This window comes from Notolepis coatsorum (genome assembly GCF_963971535.1).
Source record: "Notolepis coatsorum genome assembly, chromosome: 5".
NCBI lineage: Eukaryota > Metazoa > Chordata > Actinopteri > Aulopiformes > Paralepididae > Notolepis > Notolepis coatsorum.
This window is the reverse complement of record NC_140169.1, coordinates 99,202,592-99,226,449: the sequence shown is the minus strand read 5'-3', so window position 1 is coordinate 99,226,449 and position 23,858 is coordinate 99,202,592. Positions and strand designations below refer to the sequence as shown.

The window sequence follows — 23,858 nt, the reverse complement described above, 5'->3', positions numbered from 1 at the left end:
CTCTGCTCTGCTCTACTCTGTTCTGCTCTGTTCTGATCTACTCTGTTCTGCTCTGTCCTGCTCTACTCTGCTCTACTCTGTCCTGCTCTACTCTGCTCTGCTCAGTTCTGCTCAGTTCTGCTCTGTTCTGCTCTACTCTGTTCTGCTCTGCTCTGTTCTGCTCTACTCTGTCATACTCTGCTCTGTTCTGCTCTGCTCTGTTCTGCTCTGTTCTGTTCTGTTCTGCTCTGTTCTGCTCTACTCTGCTCTGTTCTGCTCTGCTCTACTCTACTCTGTTCTTCTCTACTCTGTTCTGCTCTACTCTGCTCTGCTCTGTTCTGCTCTGCTCTACTCTGTTCTTCTCTACTCTGTTCTGCTCTACTCTGCTCTACCATGTCCTGCTCTGCTCTGCTCAGCTCTGCTCTGTTCTGTTCTGTTCTGTTCTGTTCTGTTCTGTCCTGCTCTGCTCTGCTCTGCTCTGCTCTACTCTGTCCTGATCTGCTCTGCTCTACTCTGTCATACTCTGCTCTGTCCTGCTCTGCTCTACTCTGTCCTGCTCTGCTCTGTTCTGCTCTACTCTGTTCTGCTCTGCTCTGCTCTGCTCTGTTCTGCTCTACTCTGTCCTGTTCTGCTCTGCTCTGCTCTGTTCTGCTCTGTTCTGCTCTGTTCTGCTCTACTCTGTTCTGCTCTGCTCTGTTCTGTCCTGCTCTGTTCTGCTCTGTTCTGTCCTGCTCTGCTCTGCTCTGCTCTGCTCTGCTCTACTCTGTCCTGCTCTGCTCTGTTCTGCTCTGTCCTGCTCTACTCTGTTCTGCTCTGCTCTGTTCTGCTCTACTCTGCTCTGCTCTGTTCTGCTCTGCTCTGCTCTGTTCTGTTCTGCTCTGCTCTGTCCTGCTCTACTCTGCTCTGCTCTGTCCTGATCTACTCTGTCCTGCTCTGCTCTGTTCTGCTCTACTCTGCTCTGTTCTGCTCTGTCCTGCTCTGCTCTGTCCTGCTCTGCTCTGTTCTGCTCTACTCTGCTCTGCTCTGTTCTGCTCTGCTCTGCTCTGTTCTGTTCTGTTCTACTCTGCTCTGTTCTGTTCTGCTCTGCTCTGCTCTGCTCTGTTCTACTCTGCTCTGTTCTGCTCTGTCCTGCTCTGCTCTGTTCTGCTCTACTCTGCTCTGCTCTGTTCTGCTCTGCTCTGCTCTGTTCTGTTCTGTTCTACTCTGCTCTGTTCTGTTCTGCTCTGCTCTGCTCTGCTCTGTTCTGCTCTACTCTGTCCTGTTCTGCTCTACTCTGTTCTGTTCTGTTCTGCTCTGTTCTGCTCTACTCTGTTCTGTTCTGTTCTGTTCTGTCCTACTCTGCTCTGCTCTGTTCTACTCTGCTCTGCTCTGCTCTGCTCTGTTCTGCTCTGCTCTGCTCTGCTCTGTTCTGCTCTGCTCTGTTCTGTTCTGCTCTACTCTGCTCTGCTCTGCTCTGTTCTACTCTGCTCTGCTCTGTTCTGTTCTGCTCTACTCTACTCTGCTCTGCTCTGCTCTGCTCTGCTCTGTTCTGTTCTGCTCTACTCTGCTCTGCTCTGCTCTGCTCTGTTCTTCTCTACTCTGTCCTGTTCTGCTCTACTCTGTTCTGTTCTGCTCTGTTCTGCTCTACTCTGTTCTGTTCTGTTCTGTTCTGTTCTGTTCTGTCCTGCTCTGCTCTGCTCTGCTCTGTTCTGCTCTACTCTGTTCTGTTCTGTTCTGTTCTGTTCTGTCCTACTCTGCTCTGCTCTGCTCTGTTCTGCTCTACTCTGTCCTGCTCTGCTCTGCTCTGTTCTGTTCTGTTCTGCTCTGTTCTGCTCTACTCTGTTCTGTTCTGTTCTGTTCTGCTCTGTTCTGCTCTACTCTGCTCTGTCCTGCTCTGCTCTGCTCTGCTCTGTTCTGTTCTTTTCTGCTCTACTCTACTCTACTCTGTTCTGTTCTGTTCTTCTACTCTGTTCTGTTCTGCTCTGTTCTACTCTGTTCTGTTCTGTCCTATTCCATGATGTCCATCTATGCCAAGCTAGGCCAGTGAAGTGTAGGTTATATGAGATCAGCTGATGCTACGCTAGCATGGATGGGAAGTCCAGGTAATGTATAACCCTCGCTAGTATGCTAGGCTAGGCTAGGGAAGTGAACTCTTGGTTACGTGACACCATGCTCTGCTAGGGAAGGTAAATCAGGATCATATGACAGTAGCTGCTAATGCTAAAGCTAGGGAGGGTGGGTTATATGAGTCAACAAGGCCAGCTTTTCTCACGCCTTGTCTCCATAAGCTGTTGTTGATGTTCAGCCTGGCTGGAGCTAGCCATGGTCTAGCAGGGTATGATTGGGTTGGGGTTGTGTCTCCTTCAACTTCAAATTACTTTATTTTCCTTTCGGAACTTCATTTGTGCAGTGGTTGAAAGACAAACATACAGTCACAATACATAGACACCATTATATAAAACTAATTGTTAAAACTACAATAAACATACCACTATATAAAAAAACACCAACTACATTAAAACTACAGTACTTAAAGCATGATATATTAAAAACCATGTGGAGCAGTTCTGTATGTATATAAATAATAAATAATAGTAGTACAGGTACATAATATGTCCATCAGGTGGAAGGGGGAGTCTATTTTAAGTAGTCCAAAGACCTTGGGGGGGGGGGGGGGGGGGGGGCAGTCCGGCCTCCACCAGACCTAGGTGTTCAGCAGTCTGATGGAGGTTGGCACGAAGCTACCTAAGCCCCTTTTGTTCAGTGAGGAAGCTCTGTATCGACGGCCTGAGGGCATTCGTTTGCAATGGGTGTGAAGGGTGTGTACGTGTTATCTTCAACTATTTGGTAGGCCTTAACTGTCCGTTTCTTGTGGATGCTGCTGAGTGGCTCCTGGTCCTTCCCAATGATCTTGCTGCTGATCTTAACGACCCTGTCGAGAGGTTTCCGGTTGATGGCACGCATCACTCCAAACCATGATGTGATGTTAAAGGACATTATCGATTCCACAAAGGAGTTGTAGAAAGCCTGCAGGATTGATGGTCGCACCTGAAGCTTCCTCATCTTCCTGAGGAAGAACAGCCGCTGTTGGCACTTAGAGTGGATGTTATCTGTGTTGGTCTTGAAGGTGAGCTTATGGTCGATGGTGGTGCCAAGATATAAGCTATATTCAGCCTGGCTGGAGCTAGCCATGGTCTACCATGGTATGACTGGGTTGGGTTTGTGAACCATTAGCTATGTTCAGCCTGGCTGGAGCTAGCCATGGTCTACCATGGTATGACTGGGTTGGGTTTGTGTTTCCATTAGCTATGTTCAACCTGGCTGGGGCTATCCATGGTCTAGCATGGTATGGTATGGTTGGGTTTGTGTCTCTATTAGCTATGTTCAGCTTGGCTGGGGTTATCCGTGGCCTAGCATGGTATATCAACTCTCCAGTTGCTAGGCAAGTACTGGCAACCTTTCAAAATTCACACCACTAACTGTGGTATCTGTCTCAGCCAGGTTTGACCAGGTTCTAAAGACAATGGAGACACTCAGTGTGTGTCAGGCAGGCCACAGCACAGCTAAACCGTGGCCAGTGGAGACAAGACTTGAGTCTGTTGCTGCTGCCCTTCCATTAGACTTGCTGTAATTTAAAATGCTGCTGGCTGCTCTATGGTAGGAACATATGGACTGACTGACTGACTGACTGACTGACTGACTGACTGACTGACTGACTGACTGACTGACTGACTGTCTACCTAGCTGCCTGTCAGTCTATCTGTCACTGTCTCTGTTTGTCTGATCACCTGTCTATCTCGCTTCTAGTCACAGATATATCTGTTTCTCTCTCTCTCTGCCAGTTATGGAATGGTTAAATACAGTGTCCAACTGTCCATCTGTTTCACGCCTTTCTCCCACATGTAGTATACATTAGGCTGTCTCTTTAACAACCTCTCTCTCTCTTTCTCCCTCTCGCTCTCCCCCTCTCTCTCCCCATTTATGTCTCTGTGTGTCTCATCTCTCTCTTTCTCCCTCCCTCCCTCCCTCCCTCCCTCCCTCCCTCCCTCCCTCTCTCTCTCTCTCTCTCTCAGTCGTAGAACAGGTAACTACAGTGTCCAACAGAACCAGACCCAACAGCAGGGTGACAAATATGGAGCTCCCAGTACTACTAGTACCCCCACTCCACCTGCCTCCCTCCCCAGCCCTGGCCCCGCCCCCAGAGCAGGTCCTGCCCCTGGTCCCGCCCCCAGAGCAGGTCCTGCCCCTGGCCCTGCCCCCAGAGCATGCCCTACCCCTGCCTCTGGCCCCGCCCCCGGAGCATGCCCTACCCCTGCCTCTGGCCCCGCCCCCGGAGCATGCCCTACCCCTGCCTCTGGCCCTGCCCCCGGAGCAGGCTCCAGTCCAAGGCGGTGTTCTCGGCCTTCCTACCAACGCTCCAGTTCTCAGGTAACTTCTTTTTCTGTTTATAACCCTACATTATGATTTATCAACACTGTTTATAACCCTACATTATGATTTATCAACACTGTTTATAACCCTACATTATGATTTATCAACACTGTTTATAACCCTACATTATGATTTATCAACACTGTTTATAACCCTACATTATGATTTATCAACACTGTTTATAACCCTACATTATGATTTATCAACACTGTTTATAACCCTACATTATGATTTATCAACACTGTTTATACCCCTACATTATGATTTATCAACACTGTTTATAACCTTACATTATGACTTATCAATACTGTTTATAACCTTACATTATGATTTACCAACACTGTTTATAACCCTACATTATGACTTATCAACACTGTTTATAACCCTACATTATGATTTACCAACACTGTTTATAACCTTACATTATGATTTACCAACACTGTTTATAACCTTACATTATGATTGATCAACACTGTTTATAACCTTACATTATGATTTACCAACACTGTTTATAACCTTACATTATGATTTATCAATACTGTTTATAACCCTACATTATGACTTATCAACACTGTTTATAACCCTACATTATGACTTATCAATACTGTTTATAACCTTACATTATGATTTACCAACACTGTTTATAACCCTACATTATGACTTATCAACACTGTTTATAACCCTACATTATGATTTACCAACACTGTTTATAACCTTACATTATGATTGATCAACACTGTTTATAACCCTACATTATGATTTATCAACACTGTTTATAACCCTACATTATGATTTACCAATACTGTTTATACCCCTACATTATGATTTATCAACACTGTTTATAACCCTACATTATGACTTATCAACACTGTTTATAACCCTACATTATGACTTATCAACACTGTTTATAACCCTACATTATGATTTATCAACACTGTTTATAACCCTACATTATGATTTACCAACACTGTTTATAACCCTACATTATGACTTATCAATACTGTTTATAACCCTACATTATGACTTATCAACACTGTTTATAACCCTACATTATGATTTACCAATACTGTTTATAACCCTACATTATGACTTATCAATACTGTTTATAACCCTACATTATGACTTACCAATACTGTTTATAACCCTACATTATGACTTATCAATACTGTTTATAACCCTACATTATGATTTATCAACACTGTTTATAACCCTACATTATGACTTATCAATACTGTTTATAACCCTACATTATGATTTATCAACACTGTTTATAACCCTACATTATGATTTATCAATACTGTTTATAACCCTACATTATGACTTACCAATACTGTTTATAACCCTACATTATGACTTATCAACACTGTTTATAACCCTACATTATGATTTATCAACACTGTTTATAACCCTACATTATGACTTATCAACACTGTTTATAACCCTACATTATGATTTACCAACACTGTTTATAACCCTACATTATGATTTACCAACACTGTTTATAACCCTACATTATGACTTATCAATACTGTTTATAACCCTACATTATGATTTATCAACACTGTTTATAACCCTACATTACCTGATTTACCAACACTCATAACCCTACACACACACACACACACACACACACACACACACACACACACACACACACACACACACACACACACATACACACACACACACACACCCACACAATCAAACAAACGCATAAGTAACTATAGAGGAAGGACTCTCTGTGTGCATGGTGCATGTCTGTCTGTCCTTTGCTTATCTCGAGAACCATTTATCCGATTGGCTTCATGCCTGGTGGGTGTATCGCCGAGGGCCCATGGGAGTGCAGTACCAAATGTAGTGCCATTTGGCCAGATTGTGGCGCTATAACAACAAACGTCATGTTTCTTTCTGTAACTTTTGAACCGTAACTCTCAAAAACAAATAATTCCCACCCTTGATTATGTCCAGACTAATCTATCCATGTAGGCTGCGCCCATTTGCGTCAACATATATTTGGCCCTCAAAGTTTGCTCAAATGATGTGGGCAGGGCTTATATTACAATATCTCCTGAACGCTTTGTGCTATTGCAACCACATTGGGTGGACATGTAGATAGGATGTCTGAGTGACCATGAGTGGACACTAGTGCACTAGTACAATATAAATGCCAATGGAATCATCCATTTGTATCCATTCTCATTGGTCTGGTGTTTTTGTGGTAATCCTGTTAGGAACAGAAACTGAATTGACAACATGATGTTGAAATATGTACAGTAGGGGCTTTTTAACAGGTGTGTATGTTAGCATTTGATTGATGAAAAACAAGTTATTTGATGCAATTTTGGTGTCTTTAGTAATTTGGTAAAACTGTTCAAGTTCAAGTTTTGTTTTATTTGTCGCATATAAAGTACATACAGTATATTACAGTGAAATGCTTGGTTCTGTATGAGCCCCCTGAGTTTGTGCTTCATATAATAAAAAGGTAAAAAGAATAAAATCCAAACACTATACAATATACAATTTACAAACTAAAGTACAACCTAAAGTACAAAATTGCAAACAATGAGGTACAAAATAGGTATGGATGGTAGTGCAAAGCTTTTTGTAATAAATATATAAAAATATGGTGCAGTGTTAAAAAGTGAATGTTAAAGGTGAGTGTTTAAATGTGTTGCTCTGTGTGTGTGTGTGTATGTGTGTGTGTGTGTGTGTGTGTGTGTGTGTGTGTGTGTGTGTGTGTGTGTGTGTGTGTGTTAGGACTCGCTAGATGACCTGACCATGGAGGACTATTGGAGGGAGGTAGCTGACATCACCAGTTCAGTGGGCGGGGCTGAGGGGGGAGGGGCCAGAAAAGAAGGGGAGGGGCCAGATGAGGAGCATCACAAACCTCCTGAAGGTAAAGACACTATCAGTCTGTCTTTCCGTCTGTCTGTTTGCAGGTGTGACTGAAGATATTGAGGTGCAGAAATGCCTATTTTAAGCTGTGTGTGTCAGGTTGTATATAAATAAAAAGCTATTGTTCTCTAGTCTGAGTACATTGGTTTGTGGTTAACTAGCCATAGCTACTATGAGGAACAGCATGGATTGTGCTGAGAAAGGATTCTACCAATCAACATCATCATGGGTAAATAGAGAACAGGGCTAGGGTTCCAAGACTCACACCTATCCCTTTAATCCTGATAATTAAGCAATAGCTCACGACAGGCCATGGTATATGGTTATTATATCACAGCTAAGGGCTGTAGTTCGCTGACAGCCCCTTAGCTGTGATATAATAACCATGGCCTGAAGTGAGCTATAGCTTTTATAAAACGGTTTCCAAGTAGGCTATGGCAATATGAAAGTAAGTTTAAATGTTTGTTATTATTAGTAAATATTTATTAGTAAATAATAATATTAAAAATAAAATAAATCCTCCTGGCTGCCTGCACTGCAAGGTGGTTGCTATGCAACATACACGCTAACAACTAGCTGGCATTATTTTTTTCATAGTCGGGCAGATATGCCGACTATTTACCAAGGCTGAACGCTGTTTTAACGTATGACCTAGGACCATTATTATACCGTTTTAATGTTTTTTTCAGGCGGGATGTAACCATTTCGATTCCAAATAATATGTTGTCAGTTCGTCCTAATAACGCCTCTTTGGAAATGTACTCCAATGTTTTTGGAGATTGAGCGGCTGCGACAGGGGTTGACGCACGCCCAGTTTAACTGGGAATCCCTGTTCAACCTGAGGTTAACTATCATAACCTTAGTTATGCTATATTCCTTTATCTGTAATGTATCAGTCTCCACAGTTAGTAGCTAGATTAATAAATTTAGTGGAAGTATCAATAATCAAATATCAATAAACCATTGCTTTATCCGTCTGATTCAGATGATGCTAACGGGCATTTTAAACCTCTCTTGGTCTGTTACGTACCCCCGTGGGGAGACGCAACACAAGGCCACAGACAGGGTAGGTGAGGGTGCAGTGACACAAAACGCCAGAGACAAATTTGCAAAATAATAATATTTATTTCACAAATAAAGATCAGCAACACAGAGAGCAAAGAGGACCTACCAGTGAGCACCAAATCAAATCTCAAAAGGAAACAAAACCCCACCCCCCCCCCTTTACAGGCGCGGACGCCCCAAAGTACAGGTGGTGGTGCTCACTCTAAAGCTGGTGTCTTTAACAGTAGGTCGCCTACGTGATGCAGAATGTAGACCCAGGGTATCTTCCTGCCCTCAATGTCCCTGTGTGCGAAACAAAAGGTTATCAACAAGAAAAACAAACAGGTTATGGGTAACAGAAGAATGTACAACAGGCAGGTTCACACAAGATACAATACTATGACAAATGGCTAAACCACCAGAGCCTTGCCCAGCTCTCACACAATCGGTAGCTCAACAGAGCTGTAACTGGCTCATGTAACAAACATGAGCCCCACAGAGCTTTACCTAGCTCTCTCACAAATACGAGCCCAACAGAGCTTTAACTGGCTCATGTAACAAACATGAGCCCAAACACAAATCAAATGAGAGCCCTAACACAACACCACCAGATAGTTACCAACATACACCGACCGGGCTCTGGCTAACATTGCATACACAGGGATTATATGAAGGGATGTGGAGGCAATTAGTTGCTGTTGCTGCTGCTTCTGCTGTTTGGAGTGGGATGGTGATTGACCCTGAGAGTGGGATAGGTTATACAGGAGGGAGACAAAAAAAAAAACAATACAACCTGCCTACATACATAACACATATTATATACATATTGTTGTGAAGGGCCAGATTAAACCGAATATATATATTTATATATATATATTTAATTGTATTTGTATATTCTCTAATATTCCCTGATATCCCTTGTATATTCCTTGTACAATATGCATTGAATATCCATTCTAGCCTACTGAACATCCCATAATAGTCTCCATTCTACTATTGGTCGAGACCTTGGTGCCAGGCTGCCATACCCCCCAGACCCAGTTCAAACGTACCGCTCAACATGTACGAACAAGTCCTAGTTCCGCGTAGGAATCTGGCTACCGGTAACTACTAGTAACTAACGGTACTATTTGTTCATAGAGCGTATATATACTGCGCTCTAAAAGTAGGACTTTCTTTTCAGTCCAGTTTCTTACCCTCCAATAGAGTGACAGACGTAAAGCCTCCCCGCGACGCCACGTGTGGGAGTAAGGCCAAGTTCGGCCTACCATCGGTATTGAGACATCGTGTATATTAATATTTGAATAGTCATATTTGGCACTATATCGTCGAGTTGGACGTAGTCTATTAAGCTAATAATAGTCTATTCATATGTAGTGCTTCGTGCGGTGAGAATACTACCGTAGTCAGTACCCCATCGTTTCGGGCAGAGAACTGGCTGCTTATCCAGGGTGGCCGACACCATGTGAGGCTGCACCCGAGGAGCCCCAGAGCCGACGAGCGAGTGGACCTGCATACCGGATTATTCTACCGACGACAGCCCGCCTTCCCAGGCACGGATTATGCTTTGTATACAGTGATTATTCTATGGATAAAGACCAACACTGCCGTGTGTTGGAAACCCCCCCCCCCGGAGAGGACGCAAGGTGAGGAGACGCTCTGCAAGACGAGGTCGCTTCACGTCTCTCCCCCGTGGACCGGAGAGAGCCGGCTCACAGAGAGTCCAACTGCTTTCATCCGTGGTCCAAGGATCGCTGGCGCACCGAGCTGCACAACTGTGGGTTCACCCAGGATACCCTTGGCCGGACGAGGCAGCCAGACTCTACCCCCCCCCCTCCTACTCCTGTTGTCTTACAAGCGACCGGATTAACCCCCCTAGTGTATCCAGTCTTATAATCATTAAAGTATCATTGCTGTTATTCCTTAACTATTCCAGGTCGTATATTTACCGCCTGCGCCATCAGAGATTGGACATTCTCTATTGATATACCGACGAATACTCTTTGCCATAAAAGTGCATACTATTTCAATTCATAAATGTAATTAAGTGATTAAGTGCTTGCTCTACACACCATTGCTGTGTAGGAATAAATACATACTTCGACTTCGTACATTTGTGTTGGATCCGTTTCATCTACGTGAGAGTGTTTATCATAATATATTTATGCCGAGTACTGGGTGGCCGAATATAAAGTACAAAGGTAGTGGTAGTAAGTATCATATCTAGTAATACAGTCAGGGAATTGTACCCCTCAGTTAAAATTGGTCCTTCGAGCCGGAGGGTAATTAGTGTAATATTAATATAGTGTTATTAATATTGAAATGGCCTATGATGAACACTCCACGAAACGATCTTCCTAACCAACGCCCGCAGCGCGAACGACGGCTCCCTCAGTACTTAGAGGCTTACGCTGTCAGTCAACAACCTAGTCTTCTACTAACAGTAAACGCGGTAAAACTAGAAAGTAAAAGTATGTCTAACCCCAACGCCCAGACTACCCCGACCATAGAGGCCCCTACGGGTTCTAATGTAACTGACCAAGTTCACGGTGGGGACCAGTGGGAACCAGACATGACTTCACACCCCGCCAGTACTGAAGAAGTAGTCCCCGATGAGTCCCGGGAGGAATACAACGCTACCGAGAGAGAACTCGGCACGGAAGAAGACGGGGAGAGCACCGTGGAGATGGAGCTCCAAGGCTCCGCAAGGAATACCCCGAGGGAAGGCTCCCCTATACAACCGCCTTCTCCCAGCGAGGCAGAGAGGACCCTACAGCAGGCCTTCCTCATCAGCCTGAACGCCGCTGCTGAACGCGACCGACTGCAGATCCAGCAGCGGAGCGAAGAAGAGCATATACGTCTAGAAATAAGACGCATTCAGAGGGAAGAGAATGTGGCCCGAGACCGAGCAGACAGCCAGCGAGCAGCTGCTGGTGCTCTACGGGACGCAGAGCGCGACAGACAGCAAGCGCAACTAATAGAACAGCTGATCAGACGGACAACACCCTCTCCCTCCGCCAGAGGCTCCAGGAACTCGTCTAGACACACCTCCAGGGCGGCATCCCCTAGCCGAGTAAACAACCCTGAACTTGACCAACAGACGAGGTCTATACCCCCCACAGACCACCTCCCCCCACCGGTCCAAGCGAGACCTAGCAACCGGGAAGGAGCAGCATATCCTGTGGAGAGGCTAAACCAGAGACTACAAGCACTGGATGACCTAACTGAAGACGAAGAGGAAGAGGAGGAGAACCACGCCCGACGACAGCACAGTACTCTACCGGACCAGGAGGTCCGGTACAGCCCAGGCTATACTCCCGCGGAGCTGCGCTACAGACCCCCGACTCTATACACGGGTGAGCACGACGCACGACCCGCACCGAGGAACAGCACCTGGACAAGCGGGCCATGGTACACTGCCGGTACCAGCCCATACCAAGGAGCGGGAGGAGACTCGCCTAGGAGGCCTCTCCCCCAACGCTCGCCGATGTATCCACAGTCAGCGTCATACATTGGCACGCCTATGGTACCCGACTTCACCCAAGAGAACCGGGCCCAGTATACAGAACTCTGCATGTGTCTGGAGACCATGTTGGTGGATGTATTGGATGAACGCCATAAATACGCCATCCTACTGAAGCACTTAAAGGTACCCCGCGCACATAACATAGCGCTCGCCTACGCGACTTCCACCACCCCATACACAGCAGCGCTGGTAGCATTGGACCAGAGGTATGGGCGCATATGGGATTACGTGATCCAGGAGATCCGACACATCGACCGCTTACCCCCAGCAATAGACAATCGAGCACTGGACGACCTGTCCATCAGAGTGCAGTCCCTGGTAGGGATGTTGGGAGCGCAGAGAGAGAAGGGGAGGCATGAACTTTACGCCAACTCAAATGTGGAAAGGATCTTGGAGAAGCTGCCGCCCGCTCGACAGGAGCGTTTTAGACGGCAGAGAGACCACCGAGACCCGAATGGCCCCGAACCGAACCTCCTCGATCTAGCAGACTTCCTGGCGAGAGAAGTCAGCAGCCTACGGCTAGATACATTCGGACGGAGCACCCCTGGCTCCAGAGAAGGAACCAGACGACTAAATGATGGAAGAAGATCGGTGACTGTGATGCACCAATCGGAGTCAGTACCGAGCAGCAGGAGCCACAGTACCCCCTCCAGAACGGAGAAGTGGAAGATAGTGTGCCCCTACTGTGAGAAAGAACACTGGCTAGCGCAATGTGACTCCTTCCCCAAGCTGAACGCGGAGGAAGCAAGTCAATGGATAAAGTCCAACAAGCGCTGTTTTCGCTGTGCGCGCTCACACATGGCAGCCGAATGCCGCTTAAAGAAAAGGTGCACCAAGTGCGATGGAGCCCATCTGGACATACTTCACGACAGTAACAGACGGCGCCCTTCACCCGCACCATCCAGCAGCAGAGCGAGCGTCATGTACATCGATCCCGCCAGCAGCAGTGGAGCCCGAGTACTCCTAAAAGTAGTGCGTGTGACACTAAGCTACCAGAATAAAGTCCTGGACACTTACGCCGTCCTCGATGACGGGTCAGAGAAGACCCTTCTGCTCGCCTCCGCTGCGGCCCAGCTAGGGCTGCGGGGAAGCGAAACCCAAATGACAATTCGGACAATAAGACGAGATTTGAAGACGATAAAGGGCGAGAATGTCTCATTCTCTATCGCAACAAGCGGCCAGCCTGAGCGACGGTACCAGATTACAGACGCTTTCACCAGCCAAGAAATAGGACTGTCGCGGTACACATACCCCGTCGCCAAGCTGATGGAGAAATATGCACATCTGCGCAAGTTACCGATCCCGCTCATAGACAATGCTATGCCGACCCTGTTGATAGGCTCCGACCATGCAGACCTCATTGTCCCGATAGACCGGGTTCATACCGGACCCCGAGGCTGTCCTGCAGCAGTCGAGACCCGTTTGGGATGGACTCTCCAAGGCCCGCTCGCCAAATCTCTCAACCGAAGTACAGCCACTAGATGTCTCCACTCCCGAGTCACAGAGGGAGAAACCGCACTCCTGCAACACGTAGAGCGGTTATGGACCTTGGAACAAATGCCCTTTAAGAACGGAAAGAAAGACATTCGCTCTAAAGATGACATTTACGCCATTCACCTCCTCGAGACAGGGACCAAGAGAGTCCCGGTCAACGGCGTGTTGAGATACGCCACGCCACTCCTGCGGCGAGAAGGAATGCCTACTTTCCACGCCAAGACAGACGCCACAGAACGGTACCTGCTGAACATGGAGCGGCGCTTAGCCAAGAACCCCGCCCAAGAGAGTGTATACCGCGCTGAGATTGAGAAGCTCATCACAGCGGGACACGTCACAAAGATGGACATTAAAGAGGCTGACCAGACCACTGAATCGTGGTACGTGCCTCACCACAAGGTCCATCACAACGGTAAAGACCGCATAGTATTTAACTGCAGCTACCAGATCGGATCCCAAAATCTGAATAAAGAGTTACTGCCCGGTCCCACACTCGGCCCCTCCCTACTCGGCGTTCTACTCCGCTTCCGCCAGGAAAAGGTGGCCATCAGCGGGGACATTAAAGGAATGTTCCTGCAGGTGAGATTAGTAGAGGAGGACAAGCCCCTGTTACGGTTCCTATGGAGAGAGAAGCCAGGAGATGAGCACCCAGCCATCTACCAATGGGAAGTCCTCCCCTTCGGAACGACGTGCAGCCCCTGCTGTGCTACATTTGCACTACAGAAACATGTAGCAGAGGACCCAGCAGCGGACGAAGAGGTCCGACACAGCGTAAAGAACAGCTTCTACGTAGACAACTGTCTACAAAGCCTTTCAACCCAGGAAGAAGCCGAGGCTCTCCTGATTAAACTCCGCGCCTCATTGATCAAAGGCGGCTTTGATCTCAGGCAGTGGGCCAGCAGTGATCCGCAAGTACTGCGCAGCCTCTCCTCCGAGGACAAGGCAGCCAGCAGCGAGACCTGGATGGCTACAATCCCGGGAGAAGCCCAGGAGATGACCCTGGGATTGGTGTGGCGATTCAAAACAGATTCGCTTCACTACAGACACAAGCCCCTGACTACGGAGCAGGGAAGGCCGGCGGCGGCGCCGACCACCAGACGGAGTGTGTACACAACACTCGCCCGACAATATGACCCGCTAGGATGTATTCTACCGTACACCACCAGGGCAAAAATGATTGTACGAGCATTGTGGGACAAGGACCAGGGCCGGGACGACCCCATTCCCGCACACCTTGCATCCACCTGGAGAGAGTGGGAGATGGAGCTCCACTCACTCCCAGGCGTTAATATGCGCCGAAGCTACTTCCCACCCATGGTGAGGCCAGAGACATGTAAAATGGACTTACACGTCTTCAGTGACGCCTCAGAGGTCGCATACGGATCAGTAGCCTACTTGCGGGCCCAAGAAGAGGGGGGAGAGATCTACACAGCATTTGTCCTCGCCCGCTCGAGAATAGCCCCACGCAAGCAACAATCTATCCCACGCCTAGAGCTCTGCGCAGCCCTAGCCGGAGCGCACCTAGCCACGCTCATCCAACGTGAGCTCACCATACCGGTGTCTAGAACAATCCTGTGGTCAGATTCCACGACAGTACTCGCCTGGATCAAATCGGACTCATGCAAGTACAAAGTCTTCGTGGGAGTCAGAGTCACCGAGATTCAAGACTTAACCGAAGAGTTAACCGGAGAAACAGAGTGGCGCTACGTTGATACAAAACAGAACCCAGCTGACGTCATCACCCGGGGAATGCCCCTAGATGACCTCACCCGTCGCAATGTCTACAGTGACGGCCCAGCATTCCTAAAGCTCCCGGAAGGAGAGTGGCCCACGCCTATCCCGAGGGAAGCCAGTCAGGAGGAGGCTGAGAACAAGAAGCCTGTGTTCTGTGGATTGAGCACTGTTATCTCCGCAGACCCCAACATAGATGATTGCACTACCATAGAGAGTGCACAACAAAGGACATTCCTGCGGCACCACCCGGAGTGTAAGTCCCCCGCTGAAATGTCAGCAGCTAACTACGAGGAAGCAGAATTGCTTCTACTGCAGCGAGCCCAGAGAGACTCGTTCCCCGATGAATTGGCCTGTCTACAGGGAGGAAAGCCCGTCCCATCCGACAGCAGATTAATTCATCTGGCCCCCGAGAGCGACGCTCATACCCTCATCAGAGTGGGTGGTCGCCTACGCAGAGCCCCCAATCTACCGGATGACATTAAATACCCGATCGTATTGGACAGCCGACACAAGGTCACAGAGCTGATTATAAAGAAATACGATGAGGATGTACATCACGCAGGAGCAGAAAGAGTCTTCGCGGAAATCAGACGTCGTTACTGGATCCTACAAGGAAGAGAGGCGGTACGACGCTTCCAGCGAACATGTCTAGACTGCCGCAAGTGGCGCGCGCAGCCCAGCATACCAAGGATGGCTGACCTTCCTCCATGTCGCCTCCGAATCGGTGACAAGCCATTCCACTCAACGGGTATGGACTGCTTTGGCCCGCTGCACATAAAGAAAGGAAGAAGCGAACGGCCGACGAATGTGGAGGTACAGCCAAGTATTAGCCGACAAGTTTTGGAGCAGTTTCCTACTGCACTACCTACCGTCTCTACAGACCCGCCAGAAGTGGGTAAAGGAGAGAGACAATTTGACAGAAGGAACAGTCGTCATGATTATTGATCAATCACTGCCCAGAGCTATGTGGCCGGCCGGCCGCGTAAGCAAAGTGATCACCGGTGCCGACGGCAAGGTCCGAGCAGCTGAAGTGCTTGTCCAGGGTCGCACTTACACCCGTCCCGTGGCGAGGCTCATAGAACTGCCCCGACTCCCAGACACAATCGATGATGACCATGACCCTATAACCCTATGACTTTGTGAAGTTGACTGACCCCTACAGCAAACCCTTATGTGTAAATAGACAACGCGATTAATCTGTCTCTGCTTAACTGATTAGGTCTGGGACCAATCAGGGGGTGGCTGTTGTGAAGGGCCAGATTAAACCGAATATATATATTTATTTATATATATATATTTAATTGTATTTGTATATTCTCTAATATTCCCTGATATCCCTTGTATATTCCTTGTACAATATGCATTGAATATCCATTCTAGCCTACTGAACATCCCATAATAGTCTCCATTCTACTATTGGTCGAGACCTTGGTGCCAGGCTGCCATACCCCCCAGACCCAGTTCAAACGTACCGCTCAACATGTACGAACAAGTCCTAGTTCCGCGTAGGAATCTGGCTACCGCACCACTAACGGTACTATTTGTTCATAGAGCGTATATATACTGCGCTCTAAAAGTAGGACTTTCTTTTCAGTCCAGTTTCTTACCCTCCAATAGAGTGACAGACGTAAAGCCTCCCCGCGACGCCACGTGTGGGAGTAAGGCCAAGTTCGGCCTACCATCGGTATTGAGACATCGTGTATATTAATATTTGAATAGTCATATTTGGCACTATATCGTCGAGTTGGACGTAGTCTATTAAGCTAATAATAGTCTATTCATATGTAGTGCTTCGTGCGGTGAGAATACTACCGTAGTCAGTACCCCATCGTTTCGGGCAGAGAACTGGCTGCTTATCCAGGGTGGCCGACACCATGTGAGGCTGCACCCGAGGAGCCCCAGAGCCGACGAGCGAGTGGACCTGCATACCGGATTATTCTACCGACGACAGCCCGCCTTCCCAGGCACGGATTATGCTTTGTATACAGTGATTATTCTATGGATAAAGACCAACACTGCCGTGTGTTGGAAACCCCCCCCCCGGAGAGGACGCAAGGTGAGGAGACGCTCTGCAAGACGAGGTCGCTTCACGTCTCTCCCCCGTGGACCGGAGAGAGCCGGCTCACAGAGAGTCCAACTGCTTTCATCCGTGGTCCAAGGATCGCTGGCGCACCGAGCTGCACAACTGTGGGTTCACCCAGGATACCCTTGGCCGGACGAGGCAGCCAGACTCTACCCCCCCCCCTCCTACTCCTGTTGTCTTACAAGCGACCGGATTAACCCCCCTAGTGTATCCAGTCTTATAATCATTAAAGTATCATTGCTGTTATTCCTTAACTATTCCAGGTCGTATATTTACCGCCTGCGCCATCAGAGATTGGACATTCTCTATTGATATACCGACGAATACTCTTTGCCATAAAAGTGCATACTATTTCAATTCATAAATGTAATTAAGTGATTAAGTGCTTGCTCTACACACCATTGCTGTGTAGGAATAAATACATACTTCGACTTCGTACATTTGTGTTGGATCCGTTTCATCTACGTGAGAGTGTTTATCATAATATATTTATGCCGAGTACTGGGTGGCCGAATATAAAGTACAAAGGTAGTGGTAGTAAGTATCATATCTAGTAATACAGTCAGGGAATTGTACCCCTCAGTTACACATATAATACCCCATACAATATAATATTACATGCATACATAATGATATAAGGACAGAGTCCGTAACACTTCCCCCCCCAAGGAGTCAGCCCATGGCTGGCGACAACACAACATACCACCCAAGTACCCCATCAGTTCTCCCAAAGAACACACATCATAACACAAAACAAAACATCCACCACTGCCACCAACCAACCAGACCATCACCTTCCACTTCTTCATACCTCTCTTGGTAGCATTTGATATGATCAGGGGTGCTGTTGACACAAAATGTCCAGGGGTACAGCAGTCCCAACACCAACATCAAAAGTTTTAAGACTTTGAAGGCACCTCACAAAAAAAACAGAGGGATGGTCCACGGTTAAAACGCACAATGGCAGACTGCTGCGCTCTTCTTCCTCACAAAGAAAAACACAATACAATGTGAGAAAGTCCACACAGCACAGCACAAAATGCAGCGTCACAATACGCCGAGCAGCAGAGAGACCCCCCTCAGAGACAGCACTAGCTCCATGCAGCCACTTTTCAAGCCTGCACACACAAGACAACAAACCTCTCACCTGAGGCTTGTTGTGAAGAGTCTCTCCCATCAGCTGCTTCCTTAACAGCCTAAAAGGGCTGCTTACTGACCGAATGCTACTCACAACAGAACTGACCACCTCTCTGCTTCCAGCTATCCCTGGAGCAGGAGTAGTAAACGAACATGTGGCCAAACCAGCGTCTTCACTCTGGGCAACTACCAGCTTACCACAAGTCCTGGGTAACCGTGTTGCCTCAGAGGCTAGTGTTCCCCGTCGAATCGTCACCCTGTCACTCGTCACAACTACAGGTTGTGGAGCACGGGTGATCGTACACACTGGCACATCTGGGAGAAACGGAGTCAACACATCAGGGTACAAAACAGTAGGGTGATCCAAAACTTCAATACATGGCATAACTCTGCCACCAGCGATGTCATTACCTAATAAAAAGGTGACGCCACCCACTGGTAATGATGGGCACACACCCACCTTGAACACCCCCTTTGCCAACCCGCAGGTTAAATGTATCCGATGGAGGGGCACCGACACAAAGCCCATGCCGATCCCCTGCACCAACACACTAGAGCCAGTCGATGACTCATCACAAAACGGCAACATGTCTGATATGACAAATGACTGTGCTGCCCCAGTATCCCGCAGTATGCGTACTGGACGCTGGTCCAACTCACTGCCACTGAGCGAGACCAACCCGTCCGACATAAACGGACTGTAACTGGGACCTGGGATGTCACACACTGTCTGGACCAAACCAACCGCTTTAGGTCGTCCATCTGTCTGAGACTGCTCCTTGCGTCTCAAAACAACACAGTCACTTATAAGGTGGCCCACTTGATGACAGTAAAAACACTCCCGCTCCTCCTTGTAGCGGGGAGATACTGAGCGGGGCGGACTAGTCAGTCCAACATAGCCACTGCGGCGGATCTGCGGCGGACTAACATGTGACCTAGCTGGAGTGTGAGCAGAGGGATAAAAGGTCCTACCCTCATGTCGGAGAGTACCAAAAGTCTGCCTATGGGTCAGCACAAACTCGTCAGCGAGCACTGCAGCCTGAGCCAACGTACCAACCTTTTGCTCATTTAAATATGTAGCCAAACGGTCAGACAGACTACCTTTAAACTCCTCCAGCAACAGTAACTCAGACAGTGAATTAAAATCAGACACGTGACTCGCCTTACACCACCGAAAAAATAGAGACTCCTTCTCACGAGCGAACTCCACAAAAGTACTGCCAGGTAACTTTCTGTGAGCTCGGAATTTTTGCCTATATGCCTCCGGCACTAACTCATATGCTCGAAGTACAGCCGTCTTAATTGCGTCATAAGACAAACTGTCACTGAGAGGGAGGGCAGACAAAATCTCCTGGGCTTTTCCCGTGAGCTTACATTGCAGTAAGAGAGCCCAGACCTCTTTAGGCCACTTTAAAGATGTAGCAACTCGCTCAAAAGCATTAAAATAGGAGTCTACCTCCGCCTCACGAAATTGAGGTACAAGAGAAATCAGTCTACTCACATCGTAAGCCCCCACAGCCGTGGAAGAGGGTTGAGCAGGACTCCCAATTTCAGCAGCTTCAAGCTCCAGCTGCTTCATTTTAATTTCAGCGTCCATCCGGTGGCTGTCAGCCTCTAGCCGGCGGGCCTCAGCCTCCAACTCTAGCCGGCGGGCCTCAGCCTCCAACTCCATCTTCCTGACAGCTAACCTGTGACTATTCTCCTCCTTCTGTGCCTCGAATTGCAACCATGCCAAACTTAGGCTGCGGTTACACCTTTCGTATCATTTCGTATTGTTTTCTTATACGTATCGCCGCGTATCGCCGCGACGTCATGCGCCTCGAGTCACACTTTCGTTTTTTTTTTCGTTTTTGTCAGCCGAGCACACTGATGTAGTACACTGCCAAAGCAGTAGGTGGCAGTAGGTGGCAAACATGAAGGCAATTTCAACCAATCAGAACGAATGTGCCAATACACTTCCTGGTGGAAGCTCCAGCAAAGAAAATGTCAATAAGGCAGGCGCCTATGCCGCGCCACCATCTTGCTCAATGCAGCAATAATTTTTCAGCAAAGCCTAATAAAAGTGCAATAAACAAATCGGATACATTCACTGTGTGTTCTGCCTGTCATTTGTTGATGAAACAAAACTAACATCAACACAAGTGACCACCAAGAGCGGATAGTTTAGTCTAAAAAACGATCGGTAGCATTGTTAGCTGCATGCTAACGTCAATGGAGTATGCCATTATAACAATATAGCATTGTGGCTAGAAGCTAACGTTAGCTCACGCTACTTAGCCAGCATCAAAACTGATGATATCGCGAGCTATCAGTAGTTAGATAACATTAGAGACAACGCTGTGTGTATTAAACAAAGGTGAATAGATGACTGGGCCATTTTGTTTAATGCTTGTTAAGTTGAAAGAGGAACTCTGAGCTAACAGGGTCTGAATCCTGATAGCTCACGTTAGCCAGCTGCTCATGCAATCGGTAATGCTAGCAGAATGAATGGATGTAAACTTTATTTAACATATTGCATATGGGTACAATACAATACGGCTCAATACAAACAATTGTTAAGGGAATGCAGACTGTTGTAGCTTGGACTGGGGTCCTTATAACAATAACTTGACAACACATGGTAGCTGAAGCTATTTGGGACACGGAGCTCTGTCCCAAACACACACACTGTTGTCACCGGAAGGGCACGCAGATGGTATCTACTGCGCATGGGCGTTTTCGCAACAACTGCTCCGTGCTGACTACACGCTGTTGTCGAAGCGTTTTTTTTGCGTATCTCCAAACGCAAACACAATTTTGCGTTTCAGCCGTATCCACAAAAAAACGCCAAAAAACGCATTTCTGTGTAGATAGGATATCAAACGTCGTCAAAAACGTATAAAAAAACGCCAGGAATACACTAGTCTAACCATAGCCTTAGCTGAAGACTGGCCTCCTCAGTACTCCCACTAGGGATAGGCAGGGGCGTAGCTGGGGGGGGGGTAGCTTAGGATGATTCCAAGGGCCCAGCACTGGGGGGGGGGCCCAAAAAATCACTCAGGTGTATTATTGATGCTCTCATTGATACTATGTTTGTTTCTGAAGTGTGTGTGTGTGTGTGTGTGTGTGTGTGTGTGTGTGTGTGTGTGTGAGATATATATATAGAGAGGGGGGGCTTTGGTAGACTATTGCATTGGTCCATTCATTGAAGATGAACGCAATGCGACATCCTTTACTAGGCTCACCCACCAACAGTGCAGGTGCTGAACTGCTGATCCGAATGTATAGGTAAAAACCATATTATGCGTTTGCATCAATAAAATAAAAAAAATCCGCTCGTGCGCTTGCGCGCGCTCGCATTCACTGGGGGCCTACAAATACATTCTTTCATGGGGCCCAGAATCTGGAGCTACACCCCTGGGGATAGGTGAAGCATGTAGCCTTAGCCAAACATTTAGCAAGGGCGACCTGAAAATGCGAGGCGATAGCAAATAAGTCTTCCCTCCTACATTGATCCAAACGATCAACTGAGGGATCACTCAGAAACTCCTCCACCCCAAAAGACGACATGCCTACCCAGACACTAGCGCAAACACACACCAAAAACCCACCGACCAAACTACCACCAAAACCCAAACCAACCAACGTGCCCACCGCACACCAACACCTACTGTCCGTTGCCCACTACCGAGCCCCCATTTATAGGTCCATATAAACATGGTTACATGGTCCATATATGGGCATTCCCCTGCATGGGTCAGCCCCAGTCTCCTCCGTAGACCAGATTGTCTCATTTAACAAGACTAACGTTTTTTTCCTCTGACGCGGAGTGATACAGATTTGTGATAAGGAATTATCATAAGAATCATAGCTGTGGATATACGCTCATTAAACCATGGCTATGGACCAATAATATTGCTTGATTTGAGCAACCCTATAATAACATATACAGTAGCATAGCCAGGTGATTAACTAAGGTGTCCTGTCAACATTCTAATTATTATTATTATTGTATTCTCCGTTTCTCTCTCTCTCTTCGCTCTTCTGTTCTCTCTTCTCTTCCTCCTCTTTCCCCTTTTCTCTCCATTCTATCCTCTCTTCTCTCTTCTATCCTTTTCTTCTCTTCTCTCTTTCCTTTTCTCTCTTCCCTTCTCTGCTCTTCTCTCCTCTTCTCTCTTCTCTTCTCTTCTCTCTTCTCTCATCAGAAGGAGAGCAGGAGGAGGCGTGGCTAACAGAGGCAGGACTCGCCAGACTCTTTGATGATTCGCAGATTGGTGACCAGGACCAGGTGCCAATAATCTGCTGCTCAGCCCCTTTCACATTCTAATTTAGCTCTTGTGTTTATTACCTGTATTTATTTTATTTTACATTTTCATTTAGTCATTTAGCTGACTCTTTTATCCAAAGTGACTTACAAGTTCTGTACAACAGGTCAGCAGAAAGGGTATTGGCATAGTATGTAGTAATATAGGGAAGGAAGATTATTTAGTAGCAAAGTGCATGACAGTACAAATGTTGTTATTTATTTTCATTTCAGATATTGATCTGAAGTAGTGTGTTTTTAGTCAACGGCGGACAATTGGTTATTTAATAGTTTGGTTCCCATTTATAAATCATTATAAATCTAATCTGACATCAACCAACCTCTTGATCTGTCAGACAGAGACAGACAGACAGACAGACAGACAGACAGACAGACAGACAGACAGGTGATTGGCTGATTGATTGATAGATGTATTTATGTATTGATTGACAGGAGGAGGACAGCGTGGTGTTCTTGTCCACTCTGACACGGACACAGGCAGCAGCAGTGGAACGCCGTGTGACATCGTTACAGCAGACGCTACGACGACGCAACCGACAACAGCTACCTGATGTCAGAGACATATTCACTCCTCAGGTCAGAATATACAATATATATATTAATTTAATACTACGAACAGCTACGAAGACATATTCACTCCTCAGATCAGAATAACCCTAACCCTAACCCACACACTCCCATGCAATTTTATCCTGCCCCCTATCTCTTCTTGTGCTCCTCTGTCCCCTATGTGCTATATTGTACTTTGTGCTCCCCTATCCGTGTGTTGGCCTACTGTTGTCCTATTCTCAGGGCAGCTCTGGCTGCAATTGTAGCTTACCACCACCGGTATGACTGTGTATGAACGAATAATGGACTCTGTGAAGCGCTCTGGGTGTCATGAAGAGCGCTATATAAATCCAAGTCATTATTATTATTATTATTCTCTGAATGTACTGTCTTGTCCTGTTGTGCCTTTTCCAATTTTTGTATTTGTGTATTTTATATTATGACATTGATCTTATGCTTTGATTGTACAGCACTTTGGTTGGCTCTTGAGTTTTTAAACGTGCTTTATAAATAAATGACTTGACTTGACTTGAATATACAATATATATATACAGTATATTCATTTAATACTACAAACCGCTACGAAGACATATTCACTCCTTCAGGTCAGAATATACAATATACAAGCTCAGGTCAGCGTGAATAAGGCCAGAGGACCAGGCAACACCAAACCCAACCCCAGGGCACTCGAGGCGTGAGCCGGG

The 23,858-nt window shown here is 47.0% G+C and overlaps 1 protein-coding gene across 1 annotated transcript in view; it reads left to right on the top strand.

Annotated features, from left to right (window-relative positions):
* Positions 1-2,002: 2,002 nt before the first annotated feature.
* arhgap18 (Rho GTPase activating protein 18) overlaps positions 2,003-23,858 on the top strand; it is a 45,859-nt gene continuing 24,003 nt past the window's right edge. Inside the window, exons 1-5 of the mRNA XM_084314595.1 lie at positions 2,003-2,060; positions 4,032-4,386; positions 7,147-7,285; positions 22,487-22,569; positions 23,038-23,181. Coding sequence (XP_084170721.1) covers positions 2,044-2,060; positions 4,032-4,386; positions 7,147-7,285; positions 22,487-22,569; positions 23,038-23,181 — 738 coding nt within the window. The 5' untranslated portion in view covers positions 2,003-2,043. The remainder of the gene's footprint in view (positions 2,061-4,031; positions 4,387-7,146; positions 7,286-22,486; positions 22,570-23,037; positions 23,182-23,858) is intronic.